This window comes from Lingula anatina, chromosome 8, assembly GCF_051362555.1.
Source record: "Lingula anatina isolate TDL-2025a chromosome 8, LinAna3.0, whole genome shotgun sequence".
Lineage (NCBI taxonomy): Eukaryota > Metazoa > Brachiopoda > Lingulata > Lingulida > Lingulidae > Lingula > Lingula anatina.
This window is the reverse complement of record NC_141774.1, coordinates 19578644-19606630: the sequence shown is the minus strand read 5'-3', so window position 1 is coordinate 19606630 and position 27987 is coordinate 19578644. Positions and strand designations below refer to the sequence as shown.

At 36.8% G+C, this 27987-nt stretch overlaps 3 protein-coding genes across 5 annotated transcripts; all 3 read left to right on the top strand.

Annotated features, from left to right (window-relative positions):
• The first annotated feature begins 37 nt into the window (after positions 1-37).
• LOC106165969 (equilibrative nucleobase transporter 1) lies at positions 38-7257 on the top strand. Of its 2 annotated transcripts, XM_086994300.1 has the most exons (9): positions 337-467; positions 585-625; positions 934-980; positions 1769-1938; positions 2543-3185; positions 3321-3428; positions 3678-3846; positions 5044-5167; positions 6102-7257. In XM_086994300.1, the coding sequence occupies exons 1-9, from the start codon at positions 462-464 to the stop codon at positions 6204-6206; spliced, it is 1413 nt and encodes a 470-aa protein (XP_086850426.1). In that variant the 5' UTR covers positions 337-461; the 3' UTR covers positions 6207-7257. The 2 variants fall into 2 exon arrangements, with proteins under 2 accessions (XP_086850425.1, XP_086850426.1); XM_086994299.1 differs by lacking the exon at positions 585-625 and having other exon boundaries at positions 38-467; positions 6102-7256.
• Positions 7258-9409: 2152 nt separating this feature from the next.
• LOC106165957 (equilibrative nucleobase transporter 1) lies at positions 9410-15885 on the top strand. 2 transcript variants are annotated; one of them, XM_086994297.1, is made up of 8 exons: positions 9418-10078; positions 10527-10573; positions 11343-11512; positions 12137-12776; positions 12920-13027; positions 13405-13573; positions 14335-14458; positions 15003-15885. In XM_086994297.1, the coding sequence occupies exons 1-8, from the start codon at positions 9732-9734 to the stop codon at positions 15105-15107; spliced, it is 1710 nt and encodes a 569-aa protein (XP_086850423.1). In that variant the 5' UTR covers positions 9418-9731; the 3' UTR covers positions 15108-15885. The 2 variants fall into 2 exon arrangements, with proteins under 2 accessions (XP_086850424.1, XP_086850423.1); XM_086994298.1 differs by lacking the exon at positions 14335-14458 and having other exon boundaries at positions 9410-10078.
• Positions 15886-19526: 3641 nt separating this feature from the next.
• LOC147760530 (equilibrative nucleobase transporter 1-like) lies at positions 19527-27887 on the top strand. The gene is made up of 9 exons (XM_086994293.1): positions 19527-19565; positions 19730-19911; positions 21826-21872; positions 23535-23704; positions 24151-24790; positions 24934-25041; positions 25416-25584; positions 26152-26275; positions 26957-27887. The coding sequence occupies exons 3-9, from the start codon at positions 21854-21856 to the stop codon at positions 27059-27061; spliced, it is 1335 nt and encodes a 444-aa protein (XP_086850419.1). The 5' UTR covers positions 19527-19565; positions 19730-19911; positions 21826-21853; the 3' UTR covers positions 27062-27887.
• Positions 27888-27987: the final 100 nt, after the last annotated feature.

The window sequence follows — 27987 nt, the reverse complement described above, 5'->3', positions numbered from 1 at the left end:
AGTTTGAAGAAGCAAAACACATTAAAGACTCGTACCATTGGAGTAGCTAGTGCATAACTATATGGTGGCTGTTGCGTAACTATTGGCACAACGGGGCTACGGTGAAAGCAGACGGCAAACATGGCAAACACGTGTTGGAAGCTATTGTGTACCGTTCTGGGTATCTTAGAGGCTGCTCTCTACACTGTCACCGTCTTCGGATGGCCAGCACTTGTTTTCATGTTCGTAGAGGAAGGATTTTACGGTGATCGTTGTTATTTTGGTTCAATAACTAACAGCTCTGATTGTCTTGCTACTAGTAACTGCACCCAAGAAGCAGCCGAAGACGCCCGAGTTCAAAAATGTACTGAGCAAGAAGAGCTGCTGAACCTGGTTTACACTGTTACTATCATTGGTTTGGTGTCTTTCCCCGTGCTTGGATATATTTATGATCACTGTGGAACCGTTTGTGTGAGGATCCTATGTATGTAAGTATACTGAGATCAGAGGAGCTACAGGTCTGAATTATTTTTCTTATTTCTTGGTTATCTATATTCGGTTTGACACTGAGCTATAATAGACACATGTATGACGTTTTATTTCAGGCTGATCGTCCTATAAAAGCAATGGAACGTGACATTGACAGGTTAGCTAAAGGTTCGAAAAAACTGGCATTTGAGTCTCGCTGTCAATATTGCCATACTAATCTTTTCAGGATCACCGTCAAGTCTATATGGGTTTCTATATGAGTTGCGTGTCCATGTGTATTTAACTTGACTGTCACGTTATAGTGGAAAAATATATACTTGACTTTTTGTGATCCCTCTTGATCTTTAAGAACATTTTGGAAATCATATGAAAACGTTTCATGGAAACAAGGCGGCTATTTTAATAGACATTAAATCGGAAGCAGTAAATGCAACATTTGCTTAATCCTTGGATTTTTGCTTTAAGATGCCTTTGCGCTGGTGGATTCTTCCTGATGGCGTTAGCAGAGAGAGGTAGGAAACAAAACGAGACTTTTCTAAAATATATACCAACTTGTAAATAGGTCCTATGCCAACTTATAAAGCCAGTAAGTTTTCTAAATGAAAAAAAAAACGTGCTGTCACAGTCTGTAAAATAAGGTTAATGTGTAATTGGCGCTGAAAAGAAAGCCAGGGATTAGGGAAGACACCAATATGTGAAGGTGACTCACTAAACAGGTGCACTGTACGCATGAACCTCAATAAAGAGAAAAGTTAATTTTGTTGAAATTAAAATAAAAACACCATTTAGGCATAGAGCGTTAAATGTTTTGTTCGAGCTTAACTTTGTCGTGAAAAATATGACGACAAGGCACTTACATATACAGTGGCGGTACAAAGCGCACCCATAGATCCCTTATGTTCAGCGAAGGAGATTATCTTAGGCCCTATTCGGAAAAGATAATCCGAGTACTAACTGATGCGCCGATTAATATGACTGACCACACTTTAAAAGCGATACCACTGATTCACTCTAGTCTCCCTCCTTTACACACATTATTACAAGGATTTAATCTCGTCTCTGAGGTTTAATTGCTAGGCTCCTGCATCGACGGTGCATGGGGAGACCATCGTGGAATTATAGAGACATCGCTTTTGAAGAGGGGTCACCCATATTTAGTCTGCGGTTCAGTTAGAACTCGGATCTTTTATTCTGAATGTCCCCTGTACACGCTATAAACATTATATTTAAAAAACAAAAAGACTTAATATTTATCATTTAAATTTGCAATAAAGAAATAATAATTGTTTTCATCTTATAGGATCAGAATGGCTGTTATTCCCTGGGGCTCTATTTCACCTGCTTGGAGGTCTCCAGTTGGCTATAACTGACGTCCAGGTGTCCACGTTATTTCCTAAGGCACAAGCAACACTCACCTGTTTGGTTTCCGGTGCTATTGGTGTCAGTACTTTTGCCCCCAGCTTATTAAAGGTAAATGACCTATACATAGCTTCTCTGACAAACAAGCACATGCACAGGTAGGCAAGCATCAGCCTACATCAGCAATTGTGGCAGCAGCACTGCAGGAGAGTGACCAGGATTATTTCAAGGGGTCTGCATATGTTTAGACTCCCCCCCCCCCCCTTGGCGTGGGGTTCGTGGCCCGGTAAAGAGCTTCTTAAACGTTGTATTTAGAGGGTGAACAGTGCCATTTGGTATGATGTAGAACTATTATATGTCCAGACAAAATTCTTATTTCAAGAGTGAACAATTGGTTAGATTTATTTCTTAGAAATCGAAGGAGGGGGTCAGGACCCACTATACTGGCACAGATAATAAAAAAAAAGCTTCAAATGTAAGATAATTTGCCTAAATTATCTATTAAAACTGTTAATACACAAAATCGCCATGAACAATCAATAAATATATAAAAAACGCATCTCAGCGATGTAGGATCTATGGCAATCTTTTTTCAAAACCAATTATCCTAGCTGGTTCTTTCTTAAAAGGCCTATGCGAATAAGACCTTAAGCAGATTTTGAATATTGCCTTTTGCACTAATGACTATGTGTAAAAGTGTCACAATCTTTTCCAGGTGGCCTACCAGGCCGGAGTGTCATACAAAGCGTGCATGTTCACCTTTACCAGTATCATACTTCTTCTGTCCTCCGTCAACACAATCACCCTTCCACCCAGACAAGATGACGACGGGAACAACATTGACATAGCTTGTTGCTTAAAGATACGCAAAATATACAACAGTTCCATAGAATTGTCAACATTGTGCAAAGAAAATGGTACAAATGTCGATTACAAGATCAACAAAGCTGATAGTAATGAAATTGTATTGGACAATGAGGAAAATGTATTTCAAAATTATGGGCAATGCTTTGGCAGCGCAGCATACACAGCAGATGACGCAATTACCCGACCGCAACTAGAATCTGACCTTGATATCGATAATAACACTTGTAGTCAAAACGAGGACGATGTCAATCCCAAGGAACCCTGTGTTGACGGATGTACGCACGTGGTCCCCGACGCAGAAAACTCTGAAAGTGCTGAAGAAGACAAAGGCAGTGACACTAGCATTCCTCAAGGCTCGCTACTGATCCTTAAACGTCCTGCTTTTTTAATGCTGATGCTGTGGTTTTTGTGCCAACAAACCCTCATTGTCACATACTTAGGCAGTTTTTACTCAATCATCAATTACTACGGAAATAATATCAAAAGCACAGGTAATTCATTTACATATATATTACTTTAGTTTCTTTTTCAATGTTTGTCTGAAGAAGGAATTTTGGTCCAGTCTCGCAAACATTTGTATTACTTTTCATAACTGTCCATCTAATGATATCTTAATTACGTTACAGTCAGTACGTATACGGACGTGTATTCCTGGCTCCAGGTGGGTTCTCTGTTCTGGGCCTTGCTGACTGGTTTGATGCTGGATAAACTTATTGCCAACACAAACAACGACGGTACTTAACATGATGATGAAGTAAACTAAATAGCTAATAGCGAAAAAATATGCTGTAAACTACTAAAGTAAATATTGAAGTTCCTCAATATGAACAGCTTAGTATACATGCGAATGGTCCCAATCCTACGCAGCCTTCTTAAATAAAACAAAATAATGATACTATGCATATAGATGCTATCCCTGAAGATCGCAATCAGGTATCATTCATTATCACAGTACAAATATCATTATGACTTTTATATTTTAGACAAAGAACAATGCTTCATGGTTCCATTTGCCCTGACAGTTTTGGCAGGGGCCATCGTCTCCATAGCCTGTATCATCCCCATTATAGAGATGCAGTTTGTGGCCATTTTGTGTCACTCTCTGATGAAAACTGGAAGTTACGCTGTTCATTTGGCATTCATAACCGCTGCGTAAGTTAATAAACCATGTGCGTTAAAGGTACATACAATCCGAGCATCGGTGGATCGGGGATTTTCAGTAACACATGTAAACGACTTCTACTAGTTTATTATACAACTCAAATAAATTTGACATGCCAATGGATAAACTGAATAGATCACTTGACCAGCCATAAAAGAGTTGTATGTAGACTACTCATTTCTTTAAATTTTTGGTCGGAAATTTAACCTACTTTCGTGACCTACAATTCTGCCCCATGGACACACAGCATAGAATGCTAGCAGAAAAATCCATTCAAACATCATTTTCGGGTAAAATTAAACAATGCCTTTTGGTAATTATCTTAGTTATACCACTTAAAACTACATGCTGACATTTGTATGGTTTTGTGACAAAAAATTGACTTTGTATGCATCTTTAAGTGTCTAGTTCTGTTAATGTGTGCACCTGCTCGTATTAGCGTTGCGGTTATTGCCAAAAAAAAAAAAAAAATATATATATATATATATATATATATATATATATATATATATATATATATATATATATATAAAGAAGTAGGCGATTTTAATTATCAATGCTTAGAAATTTGAATATGTGAGTTGGCGTTATAGAATATTTTTACTTATAGATAGCTTAAGGTACCTTGTGAAAAAATGCCACTCCCCTAGCAGAAAAAATTCACACCTAATGGAATGTCTTAAATGCTACAAAAATCATGTTATGATCCAATGTTCTTTATTTAACTTTTAAAAAATATTATTTCACTCAAAAGCCTGATTTTATAAACAATGAATGGACTATCCATAGTAAACACATTCAAAACCACATTTTAATGTTTTGTGTAGTTTTCTATGGATTGGAGGACAAACATGACGCGTCTGTGCGTGGCGTTAAAAAGTTCAGTAATGTTCGTGAAGTGATGGTATTCCATACAAGGTGCAAAGATAGTATAATACCATTCTGTATGCATTGTTATCCTTCAGTTATCCAATTTACTCTAGGTAGTTAAATGCTCACTCACGCCCCCAATTTACACGATGATCGGTTACCAATGTGATAGTAAAATTAAACTATGGCTACCCCATGTACCAGTGTACTTAAATGATAGGGGAGGCACTTTTTTTTGCTAGGATAAAATTTGCTAGGATATACATGGATAATTATTGCTGGACACATACTCTTCCAACACATCATTTATTTTTTAGATTTCCGAAGGAACATATCGGAAAGGCATACGGAATTCAAGTTTCCGTCGCTAATATATTAACTTTTGTTCAATTACCGATATTCTCTTGGTACAAGTACAGCCTGGAAAGTGACCCTCTCTGGGTAGGTATAGGAGCCTTTGTCTCACAACATTCTAGACCAAAAAGTATGTAACATACCAATACACTAGCTAAGACCTTAAGTTTAAGGGATAATAACGGTTCGCTTTGGCCAAAAAATTAACTTTCCTGGAGTAAGCAACATTTTTTCCCATACTTACCAATGGGTATCGAATTCATGTCTACATTCAAAGTTAGTTCCTGTTTTTTTTTTTTTTTTTTTTTTTTTTTTTTTTTTTTTTTTTTTTTTTTTTTTTTTTTTTTGTTTGTTTGTTTGTTTTTTCTCTCTCTCTCTCTCTCTAAAAAGTTTGGTTTTATGTTATAATCTCTTAAGAGAATATTACAGAGCATAGTCATCTATGGAGGTCACGTGGTCTGATGACAAGCTCAGATATCAGAATAATAGCTATAACTGCCTTTTTTTGTGATAAAACAAAATATATGATATTTCTTTGAGTTGTTTCCAATGTTTTTTATCTTTAAGTTTGGTTTTATGTTATAATCTCTTAAGAGAATATTACAGAGCATAGTCATCTATGGAGGTCACGTGGTCTGATGACAAGCTCAGATATCAGAATAATAGCTATAACTGCCTTTTTTTGTGATAAAACAAAATATATGATATTTCTTTGAGTTGTTTCCAATGTTTTTTATTGTGAAATATAGTTCTCATACGAAGAGTTATCATCCCTTTTATTCCTATAAGCTTAACCGCTTCGGTTTTTAGTTTTGGAAAAAAGTCGAGGCAATGTAGACTTCTTTGCCCAGCTAACAGTTGACTTAAGACCATTTTTAATTTGATAACTTTCAGGGTCACATTTTTTCCATGAAATTATAAAGAATGGCACAATTACATGAACATTTACAAATATATGATGAGGACACCTCTCCGTGATAGATAGTAATTATTATTATTATTATTTGTTTTTGTTTTGCAGTTGGGAGTACTGTTCCTGGGAATATGTCTCACCGCCAGCTGTCTGCCTTTCTACCTTCTTTGGCGTCGTTGTCGCTCCACGAGGAATAACAGCTATAGTATTTAGATAACAGTCCAAATATGAGTCAGGTGATGACCTTGCGGTATCTATTGTATTGCTGAAAGTTTGTTATTGCGACAGGACAACAATGTATCTGCAGAAAGACAATATATTGGGAGATATCTTTCCCTGTTAGAAGCTGTACTGTACGTAATTGTTTCTTACTGCTTACGTTGTTTAATAGCCCTGACAGTACTAGCAATACGACTTTACTAGATAGAAAGTCACTGACAGCTGAGAAGTGGCATTTGCCAGATGTTGCAGCAACAGAACTGATTCTTCAATTCTTTATCAAGGCTGTTGTACGCATAAACGACACTTTCAAAGTATGTTAAGTATGTTAGGTGTTTTACAACCTCCAGTTTTTGGCGCTGATACATATAAGGGAAGCAGTTTTTGAGACAATGGCGCTTATGCCTAGGCCTCTAGCTGCTAGATTAAAGTGGCATTGATTGAAGATGTGCCTCTGAAAACGCTTAAATTGCAGAGTCATATGCGTTTGGTAGTCCTTTGCAGTTTTGCATTCAGTCTTTGTTATCGCTTTTATTATTTCATTCACTAACTGAGGATATATTAACTGAGGATATAGTAACATAATATAGATCGTTTCAAACCATTTCCAAATCTGATTGTACTTTATTTTTATATATTTTGACCGCTAATTGTGTGTTGGTGAATGTTTCTTGGTGGGGTCAGTGGGAACAGGTTCGAAAACTGAATACGACATTTCCTGAAAATGGACATATTAACTCAAAACAAAAACACTTACTAACATTTAAACCAAATATTTTACCTTCGGGAGAAGGGTTGTTGCCAATCCCGGATTTGAGATAACAACTTTACTGTCTAAGAGAGAAATAAAGAAAGAGAGTCAGTACGAGACAGAGTTATTAATCCAATTTAAGGTATTGATTTGAGGTTGAAGGTTTTCTTCAGTCAGAGACGAGACGAGTACCACAGGTGAAACAATGAACCTGCCAGTAACTGCCCACAGCCCCGAGTATTTTTTCTCAGCTCGATCGCGTCCCAGTTACAGACTTTCGCTTTTATACTTTTGCTAAGATACCTCAGGTCAATTATATAAATAGTTTGAAAAATCAATAAAAAATAAAAAAGCATGTGTAAATGCACTCTAAACAGCTATTTGGAATGATTTCATTAACCATATAATAAACAAGGTATAAATTGTACCAAAATAATGATAAGATAGCAGTAAAAACTGAATTAAAATATAGCACACATAATAACAGTTATGGTCAATAATCTAAAAATCACCTAAAAAGCACTTCATATATGATTATGTATGTGATAAAGACCTTGTATAGAATGCAATGCAAGAGTTATTTATACAAAATATACAAATATGAGAATAGAAAATGTATAAGAAACAATAGATAATTAATCAGATGTGCTGTCCGAAAAACTTTCTGTCTCGCTAATACTGTCACCACTTGATGTTGGAAATGCGAGGCATCCAAACAGCCTTCTCCACAACATAATTTTCGATTGTATCCCTGCCTCATGGTAAACCCCATATACCACAGGACTGAAGTGATATGTGCACAACTTCCAACTGTCTTGGAACCTGCTTTACACTGGCAGTACCAGCCACTGATGGGTCTACTTTTGCTATGGGAGATCTGAATCCATCACGTGTACTGGTGGCTATATGTGTGCCTTAATTAACTATTTTGGCTAAGATTAAATCAGGTGCATCCTTGCATACACTGATTTCAAACTGGCCATCTAGCAGATGCTCATCAGTATATTGGCTAGCTTGCTTTATCTGGTAAACTTCTGGTAATTATTATAGGCTGTTGGTCTCTTGTTTGGACTATTTACCAAGTCAATAGGTTTTCACCGATCTCCTTGACAAATGAAGCCATTCATAGCATTTTGTTGATAAATAAAAGAAAAAAAGCTATTCTGAATAGTGCTGGTGTAGAAGATTAGGTCATAAGTAACAAAACTAGGGGGTGTGTGATAAAGCCTTTTATTTTACTTTTTATGCAAAATAGACGTAAAAAGGGGATATTTACACAACAATTTTCGCTGTACAAAATGAACTTCCATGCCCATTAGAGGGGGTTGGGTCAAGCCACCCTTATGTGTAGATGTCTATTACAACATGGGTCTCTATAAAAAATAGGAGCCACCACAATGTACATCTGCGATTATGATAATTAATATAACTTTCAATATCTGAAGCACCTTTCAATTTAATCTTCCTTAATCCTAAGAAATAAGAATGGAAATAAGATAAACTTACTGTATTTGTACTCTTATTTCCTATCCATTTTTTTAATAGCATGCATTAAATGAAAATGACTTTTCTTATTTTGGTTGCAATTGAAAATATTTTACTGACCCTAACCCCTATTTTCCTTTCAAAGGCCTACATTTTTTTGGGGAGGTTGTTCTTTTTGTACAAAAGATTCACTGTATCTGCCTAACCATCCTGTGTAAGCATGTAGTAGCTACCTCATGGCAGGAATAAACATGGCCGACTGCTAGCATATGGACTGAAAATGTCCCTATTAATTTTGAGTACATATCAAGCCCAACCCAAGCTGATTTTCACATATATCTCACCTTATATTCATGTCTTTTCAACCGTGAAAAATTAGCTTGTCTGAGGCAGGGACGCATATAAAAAATGAACATCCTTTATCCTCAAATCATTCTGAGATTCTTCTTTCAATCAGCACTATATGTACGAATAAAGCAAGCAAAATATTGATCACACTTATTGACTGGCCACTTATTGCCTTTCTTTTTAACACGAGCACCTTCTGTACCCAATTACAAAATTTCACAGTTGTCACCTTACTATTACTATAGATGTGTAGCATTGTACTTCAAAACCCCCCTAAAAGACACATTTTCATGAATATTTGACAAGGTCATTTTGACCTTAATTTTTTATAATTCAAATTCCAAAAAAAAAAAATTTTTTTTCAAGTGTATCAAAAAAGTGTAAGACCCCAACTTTAATTTGGCATCAATTTTTTTCCATTTATTCACAATTTATTTTTCATTTACTAAGGTGGGCACTTTTACCCTCTTATTGCCACTCATCCTTTACAAACAATTATTATATTAAATTCTTTGAATGGGTGGTAAGGAACTCTATGCTTAACACTGTTCATTTTGTTTTGTGCTCTCTCTCTGTCTATGTGTGTGTGTGTGTGTGTGTGTGTGTGTGTGTGTGCGCGCGCGCGTGTGCATTTGCCAGCACGCCAACATCTTGTTTGAAACGTTCTCTTATTATAACCAGCATTTCTACAGTGTACTCAACGTTTATAAACTTGACTGCATTCCTCGTGAGTACCTGTAAACCATTGCGCAGTTAATGACAAAGCTGAGATTTAATGTTGTAAATTAATGTCATATTTACGTCATTCCTACTGGAAGTCTGAAGAAGCAAAACACATTAGTGACTCAAACTATTGGAGTAATTAGTGCATAACTATGTGGCGGTGTTGCGTAACTATTGGCACAAGGGGGCTACGGTGAAAGCAGACGGCAAACATGGCAAACACGTGTTGGAAACTTTTCTGTACCGTTCTGGGTATCTTAGAGGCTGCTCTCTACACTGTCACCGTCTTCGGATGGCCAGCACTTGTTTTCTTATTCGTAGAGGAAGGATTTTACGGTGATCGCTGTTATTTTGATTCAATAACTAACGGTTCTGATTGTCTAGCTACTATTAACTGCACCAACGAAGCAGCCGAAGACGCCCGAGTTCAAAAGTGTATTGAGCAAGAAGAGCTGCTGAACTTGGTTTACACCGTTGCTATCATTGGTTTGGTGTCTTTCCCCATGCTTGGATATATTTATGATCACTGTGGAACCGTTTGTGTGAGGATCGTATGTATGTAAGTATACTGAAATCAGAGGTACAGGCCTGAATTATTTTTCTTATTTCTTGGTTATCTATATTCGGTTTGATACTGAGCTATGATAGACAAATATATGACGTTTTATTTCAAGATGATCTTCCTATTAAAGCAATGGACCGTGACATTGACAGGTCAGCGAAAGGTGCGAAAAACTAGCTTTTTAGCCTCGCTGTCAATATTGCAATATTACTCTTTTCAGGACCATCGTCAGGTCTATATGGGTTTCTATGCGTGTCCATGTGTATTAAACTTGACTGTCACGATATAGTGGAAAACTATATAATTGACTTTTTGTGCTCCCTCTTTTTCTTTATGAACATTTTTGGAAATGATATGAAAACGTTTCATGAGTACAAGGCGACAATTTTAATAGACATTATATTGGAAGCAATACATGTAAGATTTGTTTAATTCTTGCTTTAAGATGCCTTTGCGCTGGCGGATTCTTCCTGATGGCGTTAGCAGAGAGAGGTAGGATACAAAACGAAACCTTTCTAGAATATATACTAACTTGAAAATAGGTCCTACGCTAACGTATACAGTCAGTAAGTTTTCTAAATTAAATAAACGTGCTGCCACAGTCTGTAGAATAAGGTTAATGTGTAATTGGCGCTGAAAAGACCAATGTGAAGGTCATTCACTAAACAGGTGCACTGTACGCATTAACCTCAATAAAGAGAAAAGTAAATTTTGTTGAAATTAAAATAAAAACACCATTCAGGTATAAAGCGTTAAATGTTTTGTTCGAGCTTAACTTTGTCGTGAACTTGGAAAATATGGCGACAAGGTAGTGACATATATGAAGGTTATACAACGGCGGTCCGAAGCGCACCGATAGGCCCCTTCATGTTCAACGAATGAGATTATCTTTGGTCCTATTCAGAATAAATGACCCGAGTACTTAGTGATCCGCCGATTAAATATGGCCGACCACACTTAAAAAGCGATACCGCTGATTCCCGATGGTCGCCCCGCCTTTACGGATTTAATCTCGGCTCCGAGGTTTAATTGCTAGGCTCCTGCATCGACGGTGCATGGGGAGACCATCATGGAATTATAGAGACATCGCTTTTGAAGAGGGGTCGCCCATATTCAGTCGGCGGATCAGTTAGTACTCGGGTTTTCTATTCTGAATGGCCCCTTTATGCGCTATAAACATTATATTTAAAAATACCAAAAAGACTTGATGTTTGTCATTTAAATTTGCAATAAACAAATAATAATTGTTTTCATCTTATAGGAACAGAGTGGCTGTTATTCCCTGGAGCTCTATTTCACCTGCTTGGAGGTCTCCAGTTGGCTATAACTGACGTCCAGGTGTCCACGTTATTTCCTAAGGCACAAGCAACGCTCACCTGCTTGGTTTCCGGTGCTACTGGTGTCAGTGCTTTTGCCCCCAGCTTATTGAAGGTAAATGACCTATACATAGCCTCGCTCACAAACAAGCACATGCACTGGTATGCACACATCAGCCTACATCAGAAATTGTGGCAACAACACTACGGGGACATAACCAGGATTATTTTAAGGGGAGACTGCAGATGTTTAGCCGCCCCCCCCCCCCCCCCCCCCCCCCCCCCCCGCACTTGGCGTGGGGTTCGTGGCCCGGTGAAGAGCCTCTTAAATGTTGGTATTTAGAGGGTGAACGGTGCCATTTGGTATGATTTAGAACTATTATACATTCAGACAAAATTCTTATTTCAAGAGTGGACCATTGGTGAGATTTATTTCTTTGAAATCGAAGGAGGGGGTCAGGACCCACTATACTGGCACAGTTAATAAAAAAAGCTTCAAATGTAAGATAATTTGCCTGAATTATTTATTTAAACTGTAAATGCATAAAATGGTCATGGATAATCAATAAATATATAAAAAGCATCTCAGCGACGTAGAGTCTATATGGCAATCTTTTTCCAAAACCAATTATCCTGGTTCTTTCCTAAAAGTCCTAGGCGAAGAAGACCTTAAGCAAATTTTAAATATTGCCTTTACTGCACTAATGACTATGTGTAAAAGTGTCACAATCTTTTGTAGTTGACATACCAAGCTGGAGTGTCCTACAAAGTGTGCATGTTCACCTTTACCGGCATCATGCTTCTAATGTCTTCTGTCAACACAATCACCCTTCCACCTAGACAGGATGACGACGGGAACAACATTGATAAAGCTTGTTGCTTAAAAATACGCAAAATATACAACAGTTCCAAAGAATTGTCAACATCGTGCAAAGAAAGTAGTACAAATGTCGATTGCAAGATCACCCAAGCTGATGTTGATAAATTTGTATCGAAGGATGAGGTTAAAGAAGTTCAAATTAATGGGCAACACTTTGTGAACGTAGCATACACACCAGAGGACGAAAATACACGACCACAAACAGAATCTTACCTTGATGTTGATAATAAAACTTGCAGTCAAAACGAGGACGAGGTCAATCCCAAGGAACCCTGTGTTGACAGGAGTGCACACATGGTCCGCGAAGTAGAAAAATCTAAAAGCGAAGAAGAAGAAAAAGACACTAACACTTGCTTACAAGGCTCGTTACTGATTCTTAAAAGTCCTACTTTTTTAATGCTGATGTTGTGGATTTTGTGCCAGCATACCCTCATTGTCACATACCGAGGCAGCTTTTACTCTTTGATCAATTACTACGGAAACAATGTCAAAAGCACAGGTAATTCATTTACGTTTATATTACTTCAGATTATGTTGCAATGAGCTTGCAACTGCGAGAAGAACGAAATTTGGCCCACTCTCGCAAACACTTTTATTTTTATTCATAATTGTTCATTTAATCATATCTAAATTGTATTACAGTAAGTACGTATACAGACGTGTATTCCTGGTTCCAAGTGGGTTCTCTGTTCTGGGCCTTGCTGACTGGTTTGATGCTGGATAAACTTGTTGCCAAGGCAACCAACGACGGTACTTAACATGATGATGGTATAACCTAATCTTTAAGTGAAACATTTTTTTGTTTGTTTGTAGTATGTTCGCCTTTTTTCTTGACAGAAAATTGATATATTATATAAAAAAAGTGACAATCTACGTATTTTAAAAGCTGTTTATCACGAAAATATAATGCATGTAAACAAGTAAAGTAAACATTGAAATTCCTTTATATGAACAGCTTAGTGTAAATGCCCCAACCCTACGCAGTCTTCCAAAATAAAACAAATGAACGAAACTATGCATATTCATAAAACGGATATGAATCTTTGTGGACGTCACATTTACGAAGATCGCAGTCAGATCTGATTCACTTTTACAGTACAAATATCATTGTGAATTTTACATTCTAGACAAAGAACAATGCTTCGTGGTTCCATTTTCGCTGACAGTATTGGCAGGGATCGTCGTTTCCGTAGCGTGTATCATCCCCATCATGGAGATGCAGTTTGTGGCCATTTTGTTTCACTCTCTGTTGAAAACCGGAAGTTACGCCGTGCATTTGGCATTCATAACCACAACGTGAGTTAATTGGTAATATACCACGCGCGTTAAGTGTCTAGATCTGTTATCTGCGTACACCTGCTCGTGTTAGTATTCTTGTTATTTCAATATATATATATATATATATATATATATATATATATATATATATATATATATATATATAAAGAAGTCAGCGATTTTAATTATCAGTTTTCAGAAATGGTATTCTCGTTACCAAATTTGAAAATGTGAGTTGGCGTTATTGAATATTAAGACTTAATGATAGCTTAAGGTACCTTGTGAAAAAATGCAAGTAAAACACTACTCCCCGGCAGAAAAAAATTCACACCTAATGCAGTGCTACAAAAATCATGTTATAATCCAATGTTCTTTATTTAACTTTTATAAAGGATTGTTTCACTCAATATACTGATTTTATAAACAATGAATGGGCTAATCATAGTAAAAAAAGTCAAAACCACATTTTAATATTTATATAGTATTCTAAGGATTGGAGGACGTGTTTGTGAGTGGCGTTTTATATACGATGCATAGATAGCATGAGATCATTTATGTATGCATTGTTACCATTCAGTTATCCAATTTACTCACGCCCCCAATTTACACGATGATCGGTTAACCAATGTGATAGTGAAGTTAAACTATGGCTACCCCATGTGCCAGTGTACTTAAATGACAGAGGTGACACTTTTTTTTGCTAGGGGAGTATACATGGATAATACAAACACAATTATTACTGGACACATATTCTTCCAACACATCATTTATTTTTTTAGATTTTCGAAGGAACATATCGGAAAGGCATACGGAATTCAAGTTTCCGTCGCTAATATATTAACTTTTGTTCAATTACCTATATTTTCTTGGTACAAGTACAGCCTGGAAAGTGACCCTCTCTGGGTAGGTATAGGAGCCTTTGTAGCCTTTTACCAATGATTATCGAATTCATGTCTACATTCAAAGTTTTTTTTTTATGTTGTAATCTCTTAAGAGAATATTACAGAGCATAGTCATCTTTGGAGGTCACGTGGTCTGATGACAAGCTCAGACATCAGAATAATAGCTATAACTGCTTTTTTTATGGTAAAACAGAATATATTATATTTCTTTGAGTTGTTTCCAATGTTTTTTATTGTGAAATATAGTTATCATACGAAGAGTTATCATCCCTTTTATTCCTATAAGCTTAACCATTTCGGTTTTTAGTTTTGGAAAATAAGTCGAGGCACTGAAGACTACTTTGCCCAGCTAACAGTTGACTTAAGACCATTTTTATTTTGATATCTTTCAGGGTCACATTTTTCCATGAAATCATGAAGAATGGCACAATTACATGTACATTTACAAATATATGATGAGGACACCTCTCCGTGATATATATTATTATTATTATTATTATTATTATTATTATTATTATTATTATTATTTGTTTTTGTTTTTGCAGTTGGGAGTTCTGTTCCTGGGAATATGTCTCACCGCCAGCTGTTTGCCTTTCTACCTTCTTTGGCGTCGGTGTCGCTCCACAAGGAAAAACAGCTATAATCTGTAGATAATAGCCAAAATATGAGTCAGGTGATGACCTTGCGGTATCTGTTGTATTGCTGGAATTTTGTTTTGGCGACTGGACAAAAACTATTCAACAATGTATCTGCAGAAAGAAAGTATATTGGGAAAAATAGTGCCCTGTTAGAAGCAGACCTGCGTGCTCGGCAGTCACTGTACTTAATTGTTTCTTACTGCTAACGTTGTTTAATAGTCCTGGCAGTCCTAGCAATACGACGTTACCAGATAGAACGGTTTTTTGTCTTCTACCTCAATGGAAACGACAAAATATTTGTCACTGACAGTTGAGAAGTGGCATTTGAATTTTGACAGATGCTGTAGCAACAGAACCGATTCTTCCATTCTTTGTCAAGACTTTCGTGAGCAGAAACGACGCTTCACAAGTATGTTACGTGTTTTACCACCTCCAGTCGTTGGCGCTGATACATATAAGGGAAACAGTTCTTGAGACAATGACGGTGATGCCTAGGCCTCTAGCTGCTAAATTGAAGTATCATTGACTGAAGATGTGCCTCTGAAAACGCTAAAATTGCAGAGTCATCTGCGTTTGGTAGTCCTTTGCAGTTTTGCATCCAGTCTTAATTATTGCTTTTATTATTTCATTCACTAACTGAGGATATATTAACTGAGGATATAGTAACATAATAAAGATCGCTTCAAACCATTTCCAGTTCTGAGTGTACTTTATTTTTATACATTTCGACTGCTAATCACACTAAATGTGCCATTTTTTCGAAAGTTGTCAATAAAAAGTCTAACTTATTCTCCTTGTTTCATGTTAAATATTCTGAAACTTGGTTCAATTAACAATACCTTACTTTAAAAAAGTGGAAATGAAAAAAATCAGAGTATACCCGAAAAACATTCTGCTTAAAAAGTATGTCAATATTAGATTCCCATTTAATTTTACAGCATCATCTCTACGGATATTATCAATAATAGGTACAAATACATAACATACCATTTGTGGTAGATAAAGTAAAAACATATAGCACTTAAATTTCATCATTATGTCTGAGACCGATCTTGAACTTCCCACAAAATAAATCATATAAATTGAACAGAAACAAAATGTATTTAGAAAAAAATGAGCATTCAAAACTTTAATGTTAACATCTTTTGTATGAGATAAGAAATCGGAAAACTGAATAAATTTTGTCCGCGTGCTCTCCCTGTTTAAGCCCACTGCACAAGCCTCGCTATTCTGGAAGTGTTGCGATCGAGCATTTTCTTTCCTCCACCTGAACCGCTCTTCATGACCCTAGATTTGCACGCAAGTCAGGTAGAGAGGTCACACACCCTTTATGACTACACCTGAGGTCTTCTAGGAAGGACGTCCGGTTGACGGGAGATCTATAGGCAATATCGTTCTGCTTAAGTGAGACTGCAGTGGTCTAATTATATCAGTCTTGCTACTAGTAACTGCGCCCAAGAAGCAGCTGAAGACGCCCGAGTTCAAAAGTGCACAGAGCAAGAAGAGCTGCTGAACCTGGTTTACACCGCTGCTATCATTGGTTTGGTGTCTTTCCTCGTGCTTGGGTATATTTATGATCACTGTGGCACCGTTTGTGTGAGGCTCCTATGTACGTTAGTAGATAGGGAGCCAACGGCTTTTTAGAGTCATGTACAACGTGTTATATGTCCAACAAGGCATGCTTATTAAGTTCGCAATTTACTTGAATGAATTATAACCCATTCCATTAATAAGAATCGGTCTACATGTATCGAATCAACCTTAAATTGACTCCTGCTACGTGTAATCAGCTTCTCTCTGACCCCATTTCTAGAGATTAGATCGATCTACTTTAGATCGACCTAACTCCCTGGGGGTTCACGCTAAATAGCTGTCAGCCGGGCGGACACGAAAGTTAATTACCCCCTTACAGCTTGTAGTAGGCGGGACGGACATTTAAGCCGGATTATCTGTCAGTAATCTAGTTAGACTTCCCGCGGGGATAGATCGATCTAAAAGCTCTGGGAATACAGCCTCTCTCTCTCTCTCTCTCTCTCTCTCTCTCTCTTCGAATAGATAAATAATCACAAAATCTATCACACAGAAGCTTTTGTTTTTTTAAAGATTGATGAGTGCTGGTGGATTTTTTTTTTTTTTTTTTTTTTTGGTGGGTTCAGCGGAAAAAGGTACGAAAACAGCACAGGACCTTCCCTAAAAATGTAAATATTTTACTCGAAACAATCTACATAACAAAAAACCCTTGCTTACATCTTAACCAAATATTTTACCTTCGGGAGAAGGGTGGGTGCCAATCCCGGATTTGAGATAATCCCTTTACTGTCTAAAAGAGATAGAATGAGAGAGAGAGAGAGTCAGTACGATAAAGACAGAGTAATGAAAACAATAAGTTTAAATTCTAACTGACGCTGGGGTGACACAGAGTCAAGGGTGACACGTAGAAATTATATCAAAATTAAAGGGATAATAACTCTTCGTTTTGGCCAAAAAATGAATTTTCCTGGAGTAAACAATAATTTTCCCATACTTACTAATGGTTAATGAATCCATTTTTACATTCAAAGTTAGTCCCTGGTTTTTTTCTAAAAAGTTTGGTTTTTTGTTAAAATCTCTTAAGAGATATTAACAGAGTATAGCCATCAATGGAGGTCACGTGGTCTGAAGACAAGCTCAAATATCAGAATAATAGCTATAACTGCTGTTTTTGTTGTAAAACAGAATATATTACATTTCTATGAGTTATTCACAATGTTTTTATTGTGAAATATAGATCTCATACAAAGAGTTATTATCCCTTTAAGAAGGAAAGTAATATAGGTGACTCGACGTTGTATTTTGGTCATTGACTCAACGTTGTTGTTAGGTCGTCGTGATGCAAGACATGGATCGTAATTTAAAATATTAATTATTGAAAACGTGATACTATGTTTATTAATGCTGTAACGAACTTTATCAAAATATTAAAAACGGTGCTGTAAAGTAAAAGTAACAGTTGTTTTGTGTCTTAAGTGAACTAGTGAATTTTCTTAACTTGATATTCAGAAATACATTCTATTGAACCTCCTCGCAAGGTCAGCTAACACAAGGATGAGTAAGTCGCTGTAAAGGTGATGGAGTGATGTTAACGATGTTGACAGTTCACCGTACCCTTTTAGATATATAGACAGGTTTAGGTGACCGTGAATTTCTCACATATAGATAGATAGAAAGATAGATATAAAACTAAACCTTGGAAATCCTAACTGAAAGGCCATACATATAGACCCTCATGTTTAGACATCAAACCCGTCCTAGTAGGCCTACTGCTAAAGAATCCCGGCTAGAAGAGTGTAACATGCTTAGGAGCTAAATGAGTCGAAAAAATGAGACAAAGCAGGCACTTAGATGTTTTAGCAGTGTATGTTATAATTGTGCACCTGTGTTTTTGTATAAAGAATAAAAACATTTCAGATCATTTTAATGTCTTTTCATGCAAGAATGTTGTCTTACAGCTGGGGTTGATACAATGTTGTTAGCTGACGTTGATACAACGTGGTTATTTGACGTTGATCCAACTTTCAAATCCACTGTTAATCCAACGTCTTGTCAACGTTGCGAGTGCGACACCGGTTGAAACAACATGATTTTGCCCCTTGGGACCCTGTATATACATGTACCAACCGGTGTCTCACTCCTGGTACGTGTTAACCCCAAATTTACTGATGACATTGGAGTGTGTCATGCATGTCTGGAAATGGTGTATAATATTCTATAATAGTTTAATAATTATATTTCTATGGAGTCAAACCTATTACTGAAAAAAATTAACTTAATTGACATAACATGATGATTCCACATAACAGAATTGTTACCCATGTTGAAGGCTTGTCGCGCCGTCTACAGGAGATAATTGCAGTACGCGGTAGACGCACACGGTGTTAGGCACGTGATCTTTAACGAGCACACCCTAATGTTAATTGTGTGTAAATTTGGTGACATTTGATGGCGTCTTTTCAATTTTATATACATTTCTTTGCATCTGTAGAAGTCACAGTGAAACAGTCGATTTGAGGGGGTACCTCTTATAAATTTTACTAAATGGTATAAAATGTGTACCAAATGTGTAAAATGTGTAAAATATTTTCACCACTATTTTGTATTTTTTTAACCATTAATCATGTTAGACAAGGTATCCGTAATAAAAAGCACTATTTCTAACAGTTCACAGCTGTGAGGTGATCATTTATAAATAAAAGTACATGGAAATGGGGGTGGGACAACATTTTTGACCAATGTTGTATATAATCCATATCAGCAAAGCCCGCTTCACAGTGACCTGACACTCAGGGCGTATTTGCGTCATTCCTAATGGCAGTTTGAAGAAGCAAAACACATCAGTGACCAAAATTATTAGAGTAACTAGTGCGTAACTGTGACGACTTTGTACCAGCTGGCACAAAGGGCCAAGGTGAAAGCGGACAGGAAACATGGCAAGTAAGTGTTGGAAACTTTTCTGTGCCGCTCTGGGCATTTTTGAGGCTGCTGTCTACTCTTTCACATTATTCGGATGGCCTGCATTCGTGTTCATATTCGTAGAAGAAAGGTTTTACGGTGATCGTTGTTATTTTGATTCAATAACCAACAGTTCTTATTGTAAGGGTCTTGTTACTGGTAACTGCACCAAGGAAGCAGCCGAAGACGTCCGAGTTCAAAAGTGCACTGAGCAAGAAGAGCTGCTGAACTTGGTTTACACTGTCACTGTTGTTTGTTTGGTGTCTTTCCCTGTGCTCGGATATATCTATGATCACTGCGGGACCGTTTGTGTGAGGATCTTATGTATGTAAGTACACTGTGATCACAAGAACAATATGGATTTACTACGCTAGACGCTACGGGCCTGGGTCCGGTTGCACCAACCGGTCGTAAGTGAGGCTTAGCAGTTGCATCGACGTAAACCGGTTTACGACAGTCGTAGCCAAGTAAATTTACGCCATGTTGGTGCAACCGGGCCCTGAACTGTTTTTCTTATTTCTTGGCTAGAAGCTGTGCAATGATAGAGGAATGTATGACTGTTTATTTCAGGGTGGTCGTCCTATAGACTTACCCTGAGTGTGAGGGCACTAAAAAGCTAGCTTGCTCAATCCATACCTTTGCATTCACCACTTTACAGATACTTACAAAATCGCTGCGCGCATGCGTGAGAATTGCATTGTGGGAAAAATAGAGCAAAACAAAAACAGCGAGTATACGAATAATGGGGAATAACCTCGACGATCACACACTCTGGTCCATGATTGTAAAATTAGCGGGAAATTACCTTTCTCGATACCTTCTATCATTTCTGCAACTTGAAACACAGCAGGTAGTCATTATTTTGTGTTCAAGAGCCTTCGCGCCATGAGTTCACGCTCTTTCCCCCTCCCACAATGCAGTTCGAGTTTCCTGTCGACGTACAACTGTAAAGTGATGAATGGGGAGCTTTATAGTGGCTCTGACGAACAGCGGCAACTTCGAGTATCCGCCAATCAAAGGAACTGCTCCGCAGTAAATCTGCAGTTGAATGTTATTAGTCCAAAATCAAACGTAAAGCATATTTAGTTTTGCTTTATTTAATTTTATTTGCTGTATTTAAGACGTGAATTGAAAAAATAATTATATAATTATTTTTTCTCATCAAAAAACATTTGCTCCTTGTAGTGTTCACAAATATAATTCTCAGACATGTAAATTAATTTCATTAGAGTCGATTGCTTGTGCACTCGACTCGTTTTATGGCCTTACCTGTAGTCATGTAACTTAAGTGGACGTGTGCAATTTGAATAATTAAAATTAATATGTACCGCCAAATACTGCAGCACAGAATCCACCTATAGATAAGAAATACGTATAAAAGACGTCTAGAAATAATATTGGAGGGGAGACTGAAGAAGACTCGAAGGAGACCGCTCGACGGAGCCATGGGAGACGGCCTTGAGCTGGGAGATTTCACGTAGATGATGTAGTTAGACAGAGTCAACCAATAAACCATTAAACTGGTCATTATGTGGACTTGGGTTTTCTTTGCGCGACCTAACGTAAATCTGACACGAACCGTGGAATTTTGAATTGCGTTATCCACTGAGTAAGTCTAAAACGTAATGTCCTATTTCGAGCCCACGCTTGAATTAAGCGTTCAAAATAATATAAGTTTAGGACATTCATCTCATATGTATATGTAAAGGTACATAACATCCTGAAAATGTAAGCAAAATACGCTTGCTTACCGTGTGTGCAAAGTTTGACTTCTGCACTGTATGTCCGAAATCAGTATAAGGATTGCGCATTGGCTGCACCACAAATCAGTTTTAAAAGCAGAAAGTTGCTTTTTTGTGGCACTGATTTTTCGAATACATATGAAATCAAGAACGAGCTGGCAATACTAAAAACTGGAACCTAGGGTATATGAAAACAATGGACCGTGACATTGTCAGCGAGAGGGCATTTTAGCCTCGCTGTCAATATTGCTTAATATATCTTTTTTCAGGTTCAGCGTCTAGTTTCTCTTATGGTTGCGTGCCCATGTGTATTAAACTTTCCTGTCCCGTTATCAGTCTGAAAATATACGCTTGACTTTTTGTACTCCCTCTTTCTCTTTATGAACATATTGGAGATCGTGTTAAAACATGATTCACACTAGCAAGGCGACTATTTTAATAGCCATTTAATCGGAAGGTATAATGTAACATTTGATTAATCCTTGGAATTTTGCTTTAAGATGCCTATGCACTGGTGGATTCTTCCTGATGGCGTTAGCAGAGAGAGGTATGGTACAAAACGAGGCCTTTCTAGAATATATACCAACCTGTAGATAGGTCCTACGCTAACTTATAAAACCAGTAAGTTTTCTGAATTTAAAAAAAACGTGCTGCATTAGTCTGTAGAATAAGGTTAATGTGTAATTGGCGCTGAAAAGAAAGCTGGAGATCAGGGAAGACACCGATGTGAAGGTCACTCACTTAACAGTTGAACTGTACGCATACACTGTAAACACAGGTAATTCTGAAACCTTACTCCAGTCTGTCACGTGTAGGGATATGATTCAAACAATCATCATGAATTAGAATAATTAGATAACTGTTATATTAATAAGTATCTTATAGGCCTTTACAAATGGCCACAAGTTTCTTCAAACCAGCTTAACACGACTTCGACGATTAGCTTTTTTTACCTACTTTTGAATATAATTTTAAGATGCTTGCTCCAATCGATACAGGAAGTTCATTTTTTGACTCCTTGTGGTAAAAAAAGAACATTATATTTCATGTATTACATGCTTTACATGCTTTATACCCAATGTTACACAATATTACGTTAGGAGCAGACAAAAATACTGTAATGTTTAGCTTTAAAAAAAATGCTGAGAATCTTCCTCGTCAGGGGGACTTAATCTCTCTTTACCATTTCATACTTTGGGGTCCCCCCAATGAGGAAGATTCTCAGCATTTTTTTTAAAACTGAATGTTGTTTTCCTTCCGTTGAAACACTTAAGGTTTTCAATGTAAAAATATAAAGTATTTTCATTTCAAAGTTAAATTTTTTAAAGTTTTTCTTTTTTCGAGATTCAATTTAAACCTTTCTGTTCATCTTTGAAAATCAGAAATTTATCGGAATATATTTCTGAAAAACAAGTTAGGAAAATTCACTACTTTACGGTCTTCGAATCTTTCTACAAGCTATAACGTTACTATGTTTTTGTTAGCTGGGCATCATTTTGCATGGAGTTAAAAACATCCAAAAAGTTACCATAATGTTATTCTATACCATCACTAACATGTAACCAGCTGCTAACGTCGTGAAAACGTTAATTGTTGTTTGGATTATTACTTAATAGGCCTATTTAAATAATTACACGTTACTGCAAGGAAGGACACAACGCTTTTAAGCAGGCTGCTCCACGCCTCCAACAGCAGCATACATTTACAAGGGGAAGTGTTAAGCCAAATTGTTGAGTCTTGTAATAAACATGTTATAGGATCGTATACATGGGATCGTGAAGCATTTTTTCTGTGACAAGCCTGAAAAGCTTAACGCGTTGTTCAGCAGCTCCACCCGTTTATGAGTTCCACACCTATAGCAGCTCTATATGTTTTGCAGCCTCAGGCGCTTAGCAAGGGAGGTGCTTAGCCAGTGTGACTAGCTTGTGATAGACTTATTATAGAATCATATGCCGGTGAAGCTAAACACATAACTAAACGTGTAACACTGTCAACGTGTCTAGCTTTTTCTTCTGTTAAACGCATGAAAAGCTATACGTGTTTAGCTTTTACACATATTTTAAATGCGTATATGTACCTAACGTGTGTTGTATGTATTTTAATGCTGAACGCTTTTTTTACAGTGTATGGTACATTCCCATTATAAAAATACTTAATGCTTATCATTTAAATTTATAACAAAGAAATAATAACTATTTTCATCTTATAGGAACGGAATGGCTGTTATTCCCTGGGGCTGTATTTCACATGCTTGGAGGTCTACAGTTGGCTGTTACTGACGTCCAGGTGGCCGGACTTTTTCCTAAGGCACAAGCAACGCTTACCTGTTTGGTTTCCGGTGCTATGGATGTCAGTGCTTTTGCACCTATTTTGTTAAAGGTAAAGGGCCCCTAGTTAGCCTCGCTCACACACAGGCGTACGCACAGGTACGTACACATACCTACATACACGCAAACAAGTGTCTGTGTATTCAAAGTTTTTGAACCATAAGCTAATGAAAAACATATATGTATATGTAAGTTTATATTTGATGGAACACAATTATGACAACAACATATGAATAATGAAAAAAGCGTCTGTCAAATGTAAGATAATATGCAGTTGTTATTTATTTAAACTGTAAATGCGCAAGATGCCCATCAATAACTAGTTAATTAAATAATCAAAATACTTCTCTTCGACATAGGGTCTATGGCAATCTTTTCAAAAAAGTCATTATCCTGTTTTTTCGTAAAAAGCATGGGTGAAAAAGACCTAAGGTAAATTTAAAATATCCCCTTAACTGCACCAGTGAATATGTGTAATAGTGTCACAATCTTTTGTAGATGGCGTACCAGGCCGGAGTGTCGTACATGACGTGCATGTTCACCTTTACCGGTATCATACTTGTTATGTCTTCTGTCAACACAATCACCCTTCCTCTAAGACAGGACGACGACGGGACCAACATTGACATAGCCTGTCGCTTAAAGTTACGCAACGGGTTCAACAGTAACAAGGAATCGTCAGCATCGTGCAAAGAAAGTAGTACAGATGTCAATTGCAAGATCACCCAAGCTGATGTTGATGAATTTGTATCGAAGGATGAGGTTAAAGAAGTTCAAATTAATGGGCAACACTTTGTGAACGCAGCATACACACCAGAGGACGCAATTACACGATCACAAACAGAATTTGACCTTGATGTCGATAATAACACTTGTAGTCAAAACGAGGACGATGTCAATCCCAAGGAACCCTGTGTTGACAGAAGTGCACACATGGTCCGAGAAGTAGAACTCTCTAAAAGCAAAGAAGAAGATAAAGGCACTAACACTAGCTTACAAGGCTCGTTATTGATTCTTAAAAGTCCTTCTTTTCTAATGCTGATGTTGTGGATTTTGTGCCAACATACCCTCATTGTCACATATCAAGGCAGCTTTTACTCTATGGTCAATTACTACGGAAACAATGTCAAAAGCACAGGTAATTCATTTACGTTTATATTACTTCAGTTTCTGTTGCAATGAGCTTGCAACTGCGAGAAGAACGAAATTTGGCCCACTCTCGCAAACACTTTTATTATTCTTCATGATTGTTCATTTAATCATATCTAAATTGTGTTACAGTAAGTACATATACGGACGTGTATTCCTGGTTCCAAGTGGGTTCTCTGTTCTGGGCCTTGATGACTGGTTTGATGTTGGATAAACTTATTGCCAAGACAACCAACGACGGTACTTAACATGATGATGGTATAAACTAATCTTTAAGTGAAACAATTTTTCTTTGTTTGTAGTATGTTCGCCTTTTTTCTTGACAGAAAATTGATATATTACATAAAAAGTGACAATCTACGTATTTTAAAAGCTGTTTATCACGAAAATATAATGTATGTTAACAAGTATAGTAAACATTGAAATGTCTTTATATGAACAGCTTAGTGTTAATGCCTCAACCCTACGCAGTCTTCCAAAATAAAACAAATGAACGAAACTATGCATATTCATAAAACGGATATGATGCTTTGTGGACGTCACATCCACGAAGATCACAGTCAGATCTGATTCACTTTTACGGTACAAATATCATTGTGAATCTTACATTCTAGACAAAGAACAATGCTTCCTGGTTCCATTTTCGCTGACAGTATTGGCAGGGATAGTCGTTTCCGTAGCGTGTATCATCCCCATCATGGAAATGCAGTTTGTGGCCATTTTGTTTCACTCTCTGTTGAAAACCGGAAGTTACGCCGTGCATTTGGCATTCATAACCACAACGTGAGTTGATTGGTAATATACCCATGCGTTAAGTATCTAGATCTGTTATCTGCGTGCACCTGCTCGTGTTAGTATTGTTGTTATTGCAATATATTGCAATATATATATATATATATATATATATATATATATATATATATATATATATATATATATATATACCTAATGCAATGCGTTAAGTGCTACAAAAAAACATGTTATGATTCAATGAATGGGCTAATTATAGTAAAAAAAATTCAAAACCACATTTTAATATTTATACAGTATTCTATGGATTGGAGGACGTACTTGACCCGTTTGTGCATGGCGTTTTATATACGGTGTATAGATAGTATGAGATCATTTATGTATGCATTGTTAACATTCAGTTATCCAATTTTCTCACGCCCCCAATTTACACGATGATCGGTTACCAATGTGATAGTAAAGTTAAACTATGGCTACCCCATGTGCCAGTGTACTTAAATGACAGGGGTGACACTTTTTTTGCTGGGGGAGTATACATGGATAATACAAACACAATTATTGCTGGACACATTTTCTTCCAACACATCATTTATTTTTTAGATTTCCGAAGGAACATATCGGAAAGGCATTTGGAATTCAAGTTTCCGTCGCTAATATATTAACTTTTGTTCAATTACCAATATTTTCTTGGTACAAGTACAGCCTGGAAAGTGACCCTCTCTGGGTAGGTATAGGAGCCTTTGTCTCACAACATTCTAGACCAAAAAGTACGTAACATAGCAATACACTAGCTAAGATCTTAAGTTTAAGGGATAATAATTGTTTGTTTTGGACTTTCCTGGAGTAAGCAACATTTTTCCATACTTACCAATGATTATCGAAGTCATGTCTACATTCAAAGTTTTTTTTTTTTTTTTAAGTTTGGTTATGTTATGTTAAGTTATGTTATAATTTCTTATGAGAATATTACAGAGCATAGTCATCTATTGAGGTCACGTGGTCTGATGACAAGCTCAGACATCAGAATAATAGCTATAACTGCCTTTTTTATGGTAAAACAGAATATATTATATTTCTTTGAGTTGTTTCCAATGTTTTTTATTGTGAAATATAGTTCTCATACGAAGAGTTATCATCCCATTTATTCCTATAAGCTTAACCATTTCGGTTTTTTAGTTTTGGAAAAAAAGTCAAGGCACTGAAGACTACTTTGCCCAGCGAGCAGTTGACTTAAGACCATTTTTATTTTGATATCTTTCAGGGTCACATTTTTCCATGAAATCATGAAGAATGGCACAATTACATGTACATTTACAAATATATGATGAGAACACCTCTCCGTGATAGATATTATTATTATTATTATTATTATTATTATTATTATTATTTGTTTTTGTTTTTGCAGTTGGGAGTTCTGTTCCTGGGAATATGTCTCACCGCCAGCTGTTTGCCTTTCTACCTTCTTTGGCGTCGGTGTCGCTCCACAAGGAAAAACTGCTATACTCTGTAGATAATAGCCAAAATATGAGTCAGGTGATGACCTTGCAGTATCTGTTGTATTGCTGGAATTTTGTTTTGGCGACTGGACAAAAACTATTCAACAATGTATCTGCAGAAAGAAAGTATATTGGGAAAAATCGTGCCCTGTTAGAAGCAGACCTGCGTGCTCGGCAGTCACTGTACTTAATTGTTTCTTACTGCTAACGTTGTTTAATAGTCCTGGCAGTCCTAGCAATACGACGTTACCAGGTAGAACGGTTTTTTGTCTTCTACCTCAATGGAAACGACACAATATTTGTCACTGACAGTTGAGAAGTGGCATTTGAATTTTGACAGATGCTGTAGCAACAGAACCGATTCAATTCTTTGTCAAGACTTTCGTGAGCAGAAACGACGCTTCACAAGTATGCTACGTGTTTTACCACCTACAGTCGTTGGCGCTGATACATATAAGGGAAACAGTTATTGAGACAATGGCGGTGATGCCTAGGCCTCTAGCTGCTAAATTGAAGTATCATTGACTGAAGATGTGCCTCTGAAAACGCTAAAATTGCAGAGTTATCTGCGTTTGGTAGTCCTTTGCAGTTTTGCATCCAGTCTTAATTATTGCTTTTATTATTTCATACACTGAGGATATACTAACCGAGGATATAGTTTCACAATATAGATCGCTTCAAACCATTTCCAATTCTGAGTGCACTTTATTTTTATACATTTCGACTGCTAATCACACTAAATGTGCCATTTTTTCGAAAGTTGTCAATAAAAAGTCTAACTTATTCTCCTTGCTTCATGTTAAATATTCTGAAACTTGGTTCAATCAACAATACCTTACTTTAAATGAAAAAAATCAGCGTATACCCAAAAAACATTCTGCTTAAAAAGTCTTTCAATATTAGATTCCCATTTAATTTCACAGCATCATCTCTACGGATA

Bases quoted from the DNA above. Each gene is read 5' to 3' on its own strand.
- LOC106165969 (XM_086994299.1), top strand. From the start codon at position 121: ATGGCAAACACGTGTTGGAAGCTATTGTGTACCGTTCTGGGTATCTTA. The intron at 468-933 runs GTAAGTATACTG...TTTTGCTTTAAG, and splicing joins TGTGTGAGGATCCTATGTAT to ATGCCTTTGCGCTGGTGGAT. The intron at 981-1,768 runs GTAGGAAACAAA...TTCATCTTATAG, and splicing joins GATGGCGTTAGCAGAGAGAG to GATCAGAATGGCTGTTATTC.
- LOC147760530 (XM_086994293.1), top strand. The intron at 23,705-24,150 runs GTAAAGGGCCCC...AATCTTTTGTAG, and splicing joins TTGCACCTATTTTGTTAAAG to ATGGCGTACCAGGCCGGAGT. The intron at 25,585-26,151 runs GTGAGTTGATTG...TTTATTTTTTAG, and splicing joins TTGGCATTCATAACCACAAC to ATTTCCGAAGGAACATATCG.
- LOC106165957 (XM_086994297.1), top strand. From the start codon at position 9,732: ATGGCAAACACGTGTTGGAAACTTTTCTGTACCGTTCTGGGTATCTTA. The intron at 12,777-12,919 runs GTAATTCATTTA...ATTGTATTACAG, and splicing joins AAACAATGTCAAAAGCACAG to TAAGTACGTATACAGACGTG. The intron at 13,028-13,404 runs GTACTTAACATG...TTTACATTCTAG, and splicing joins TGCCAAGGCAACCAACGACG to ACAAAGAACAATGCTTCGTG.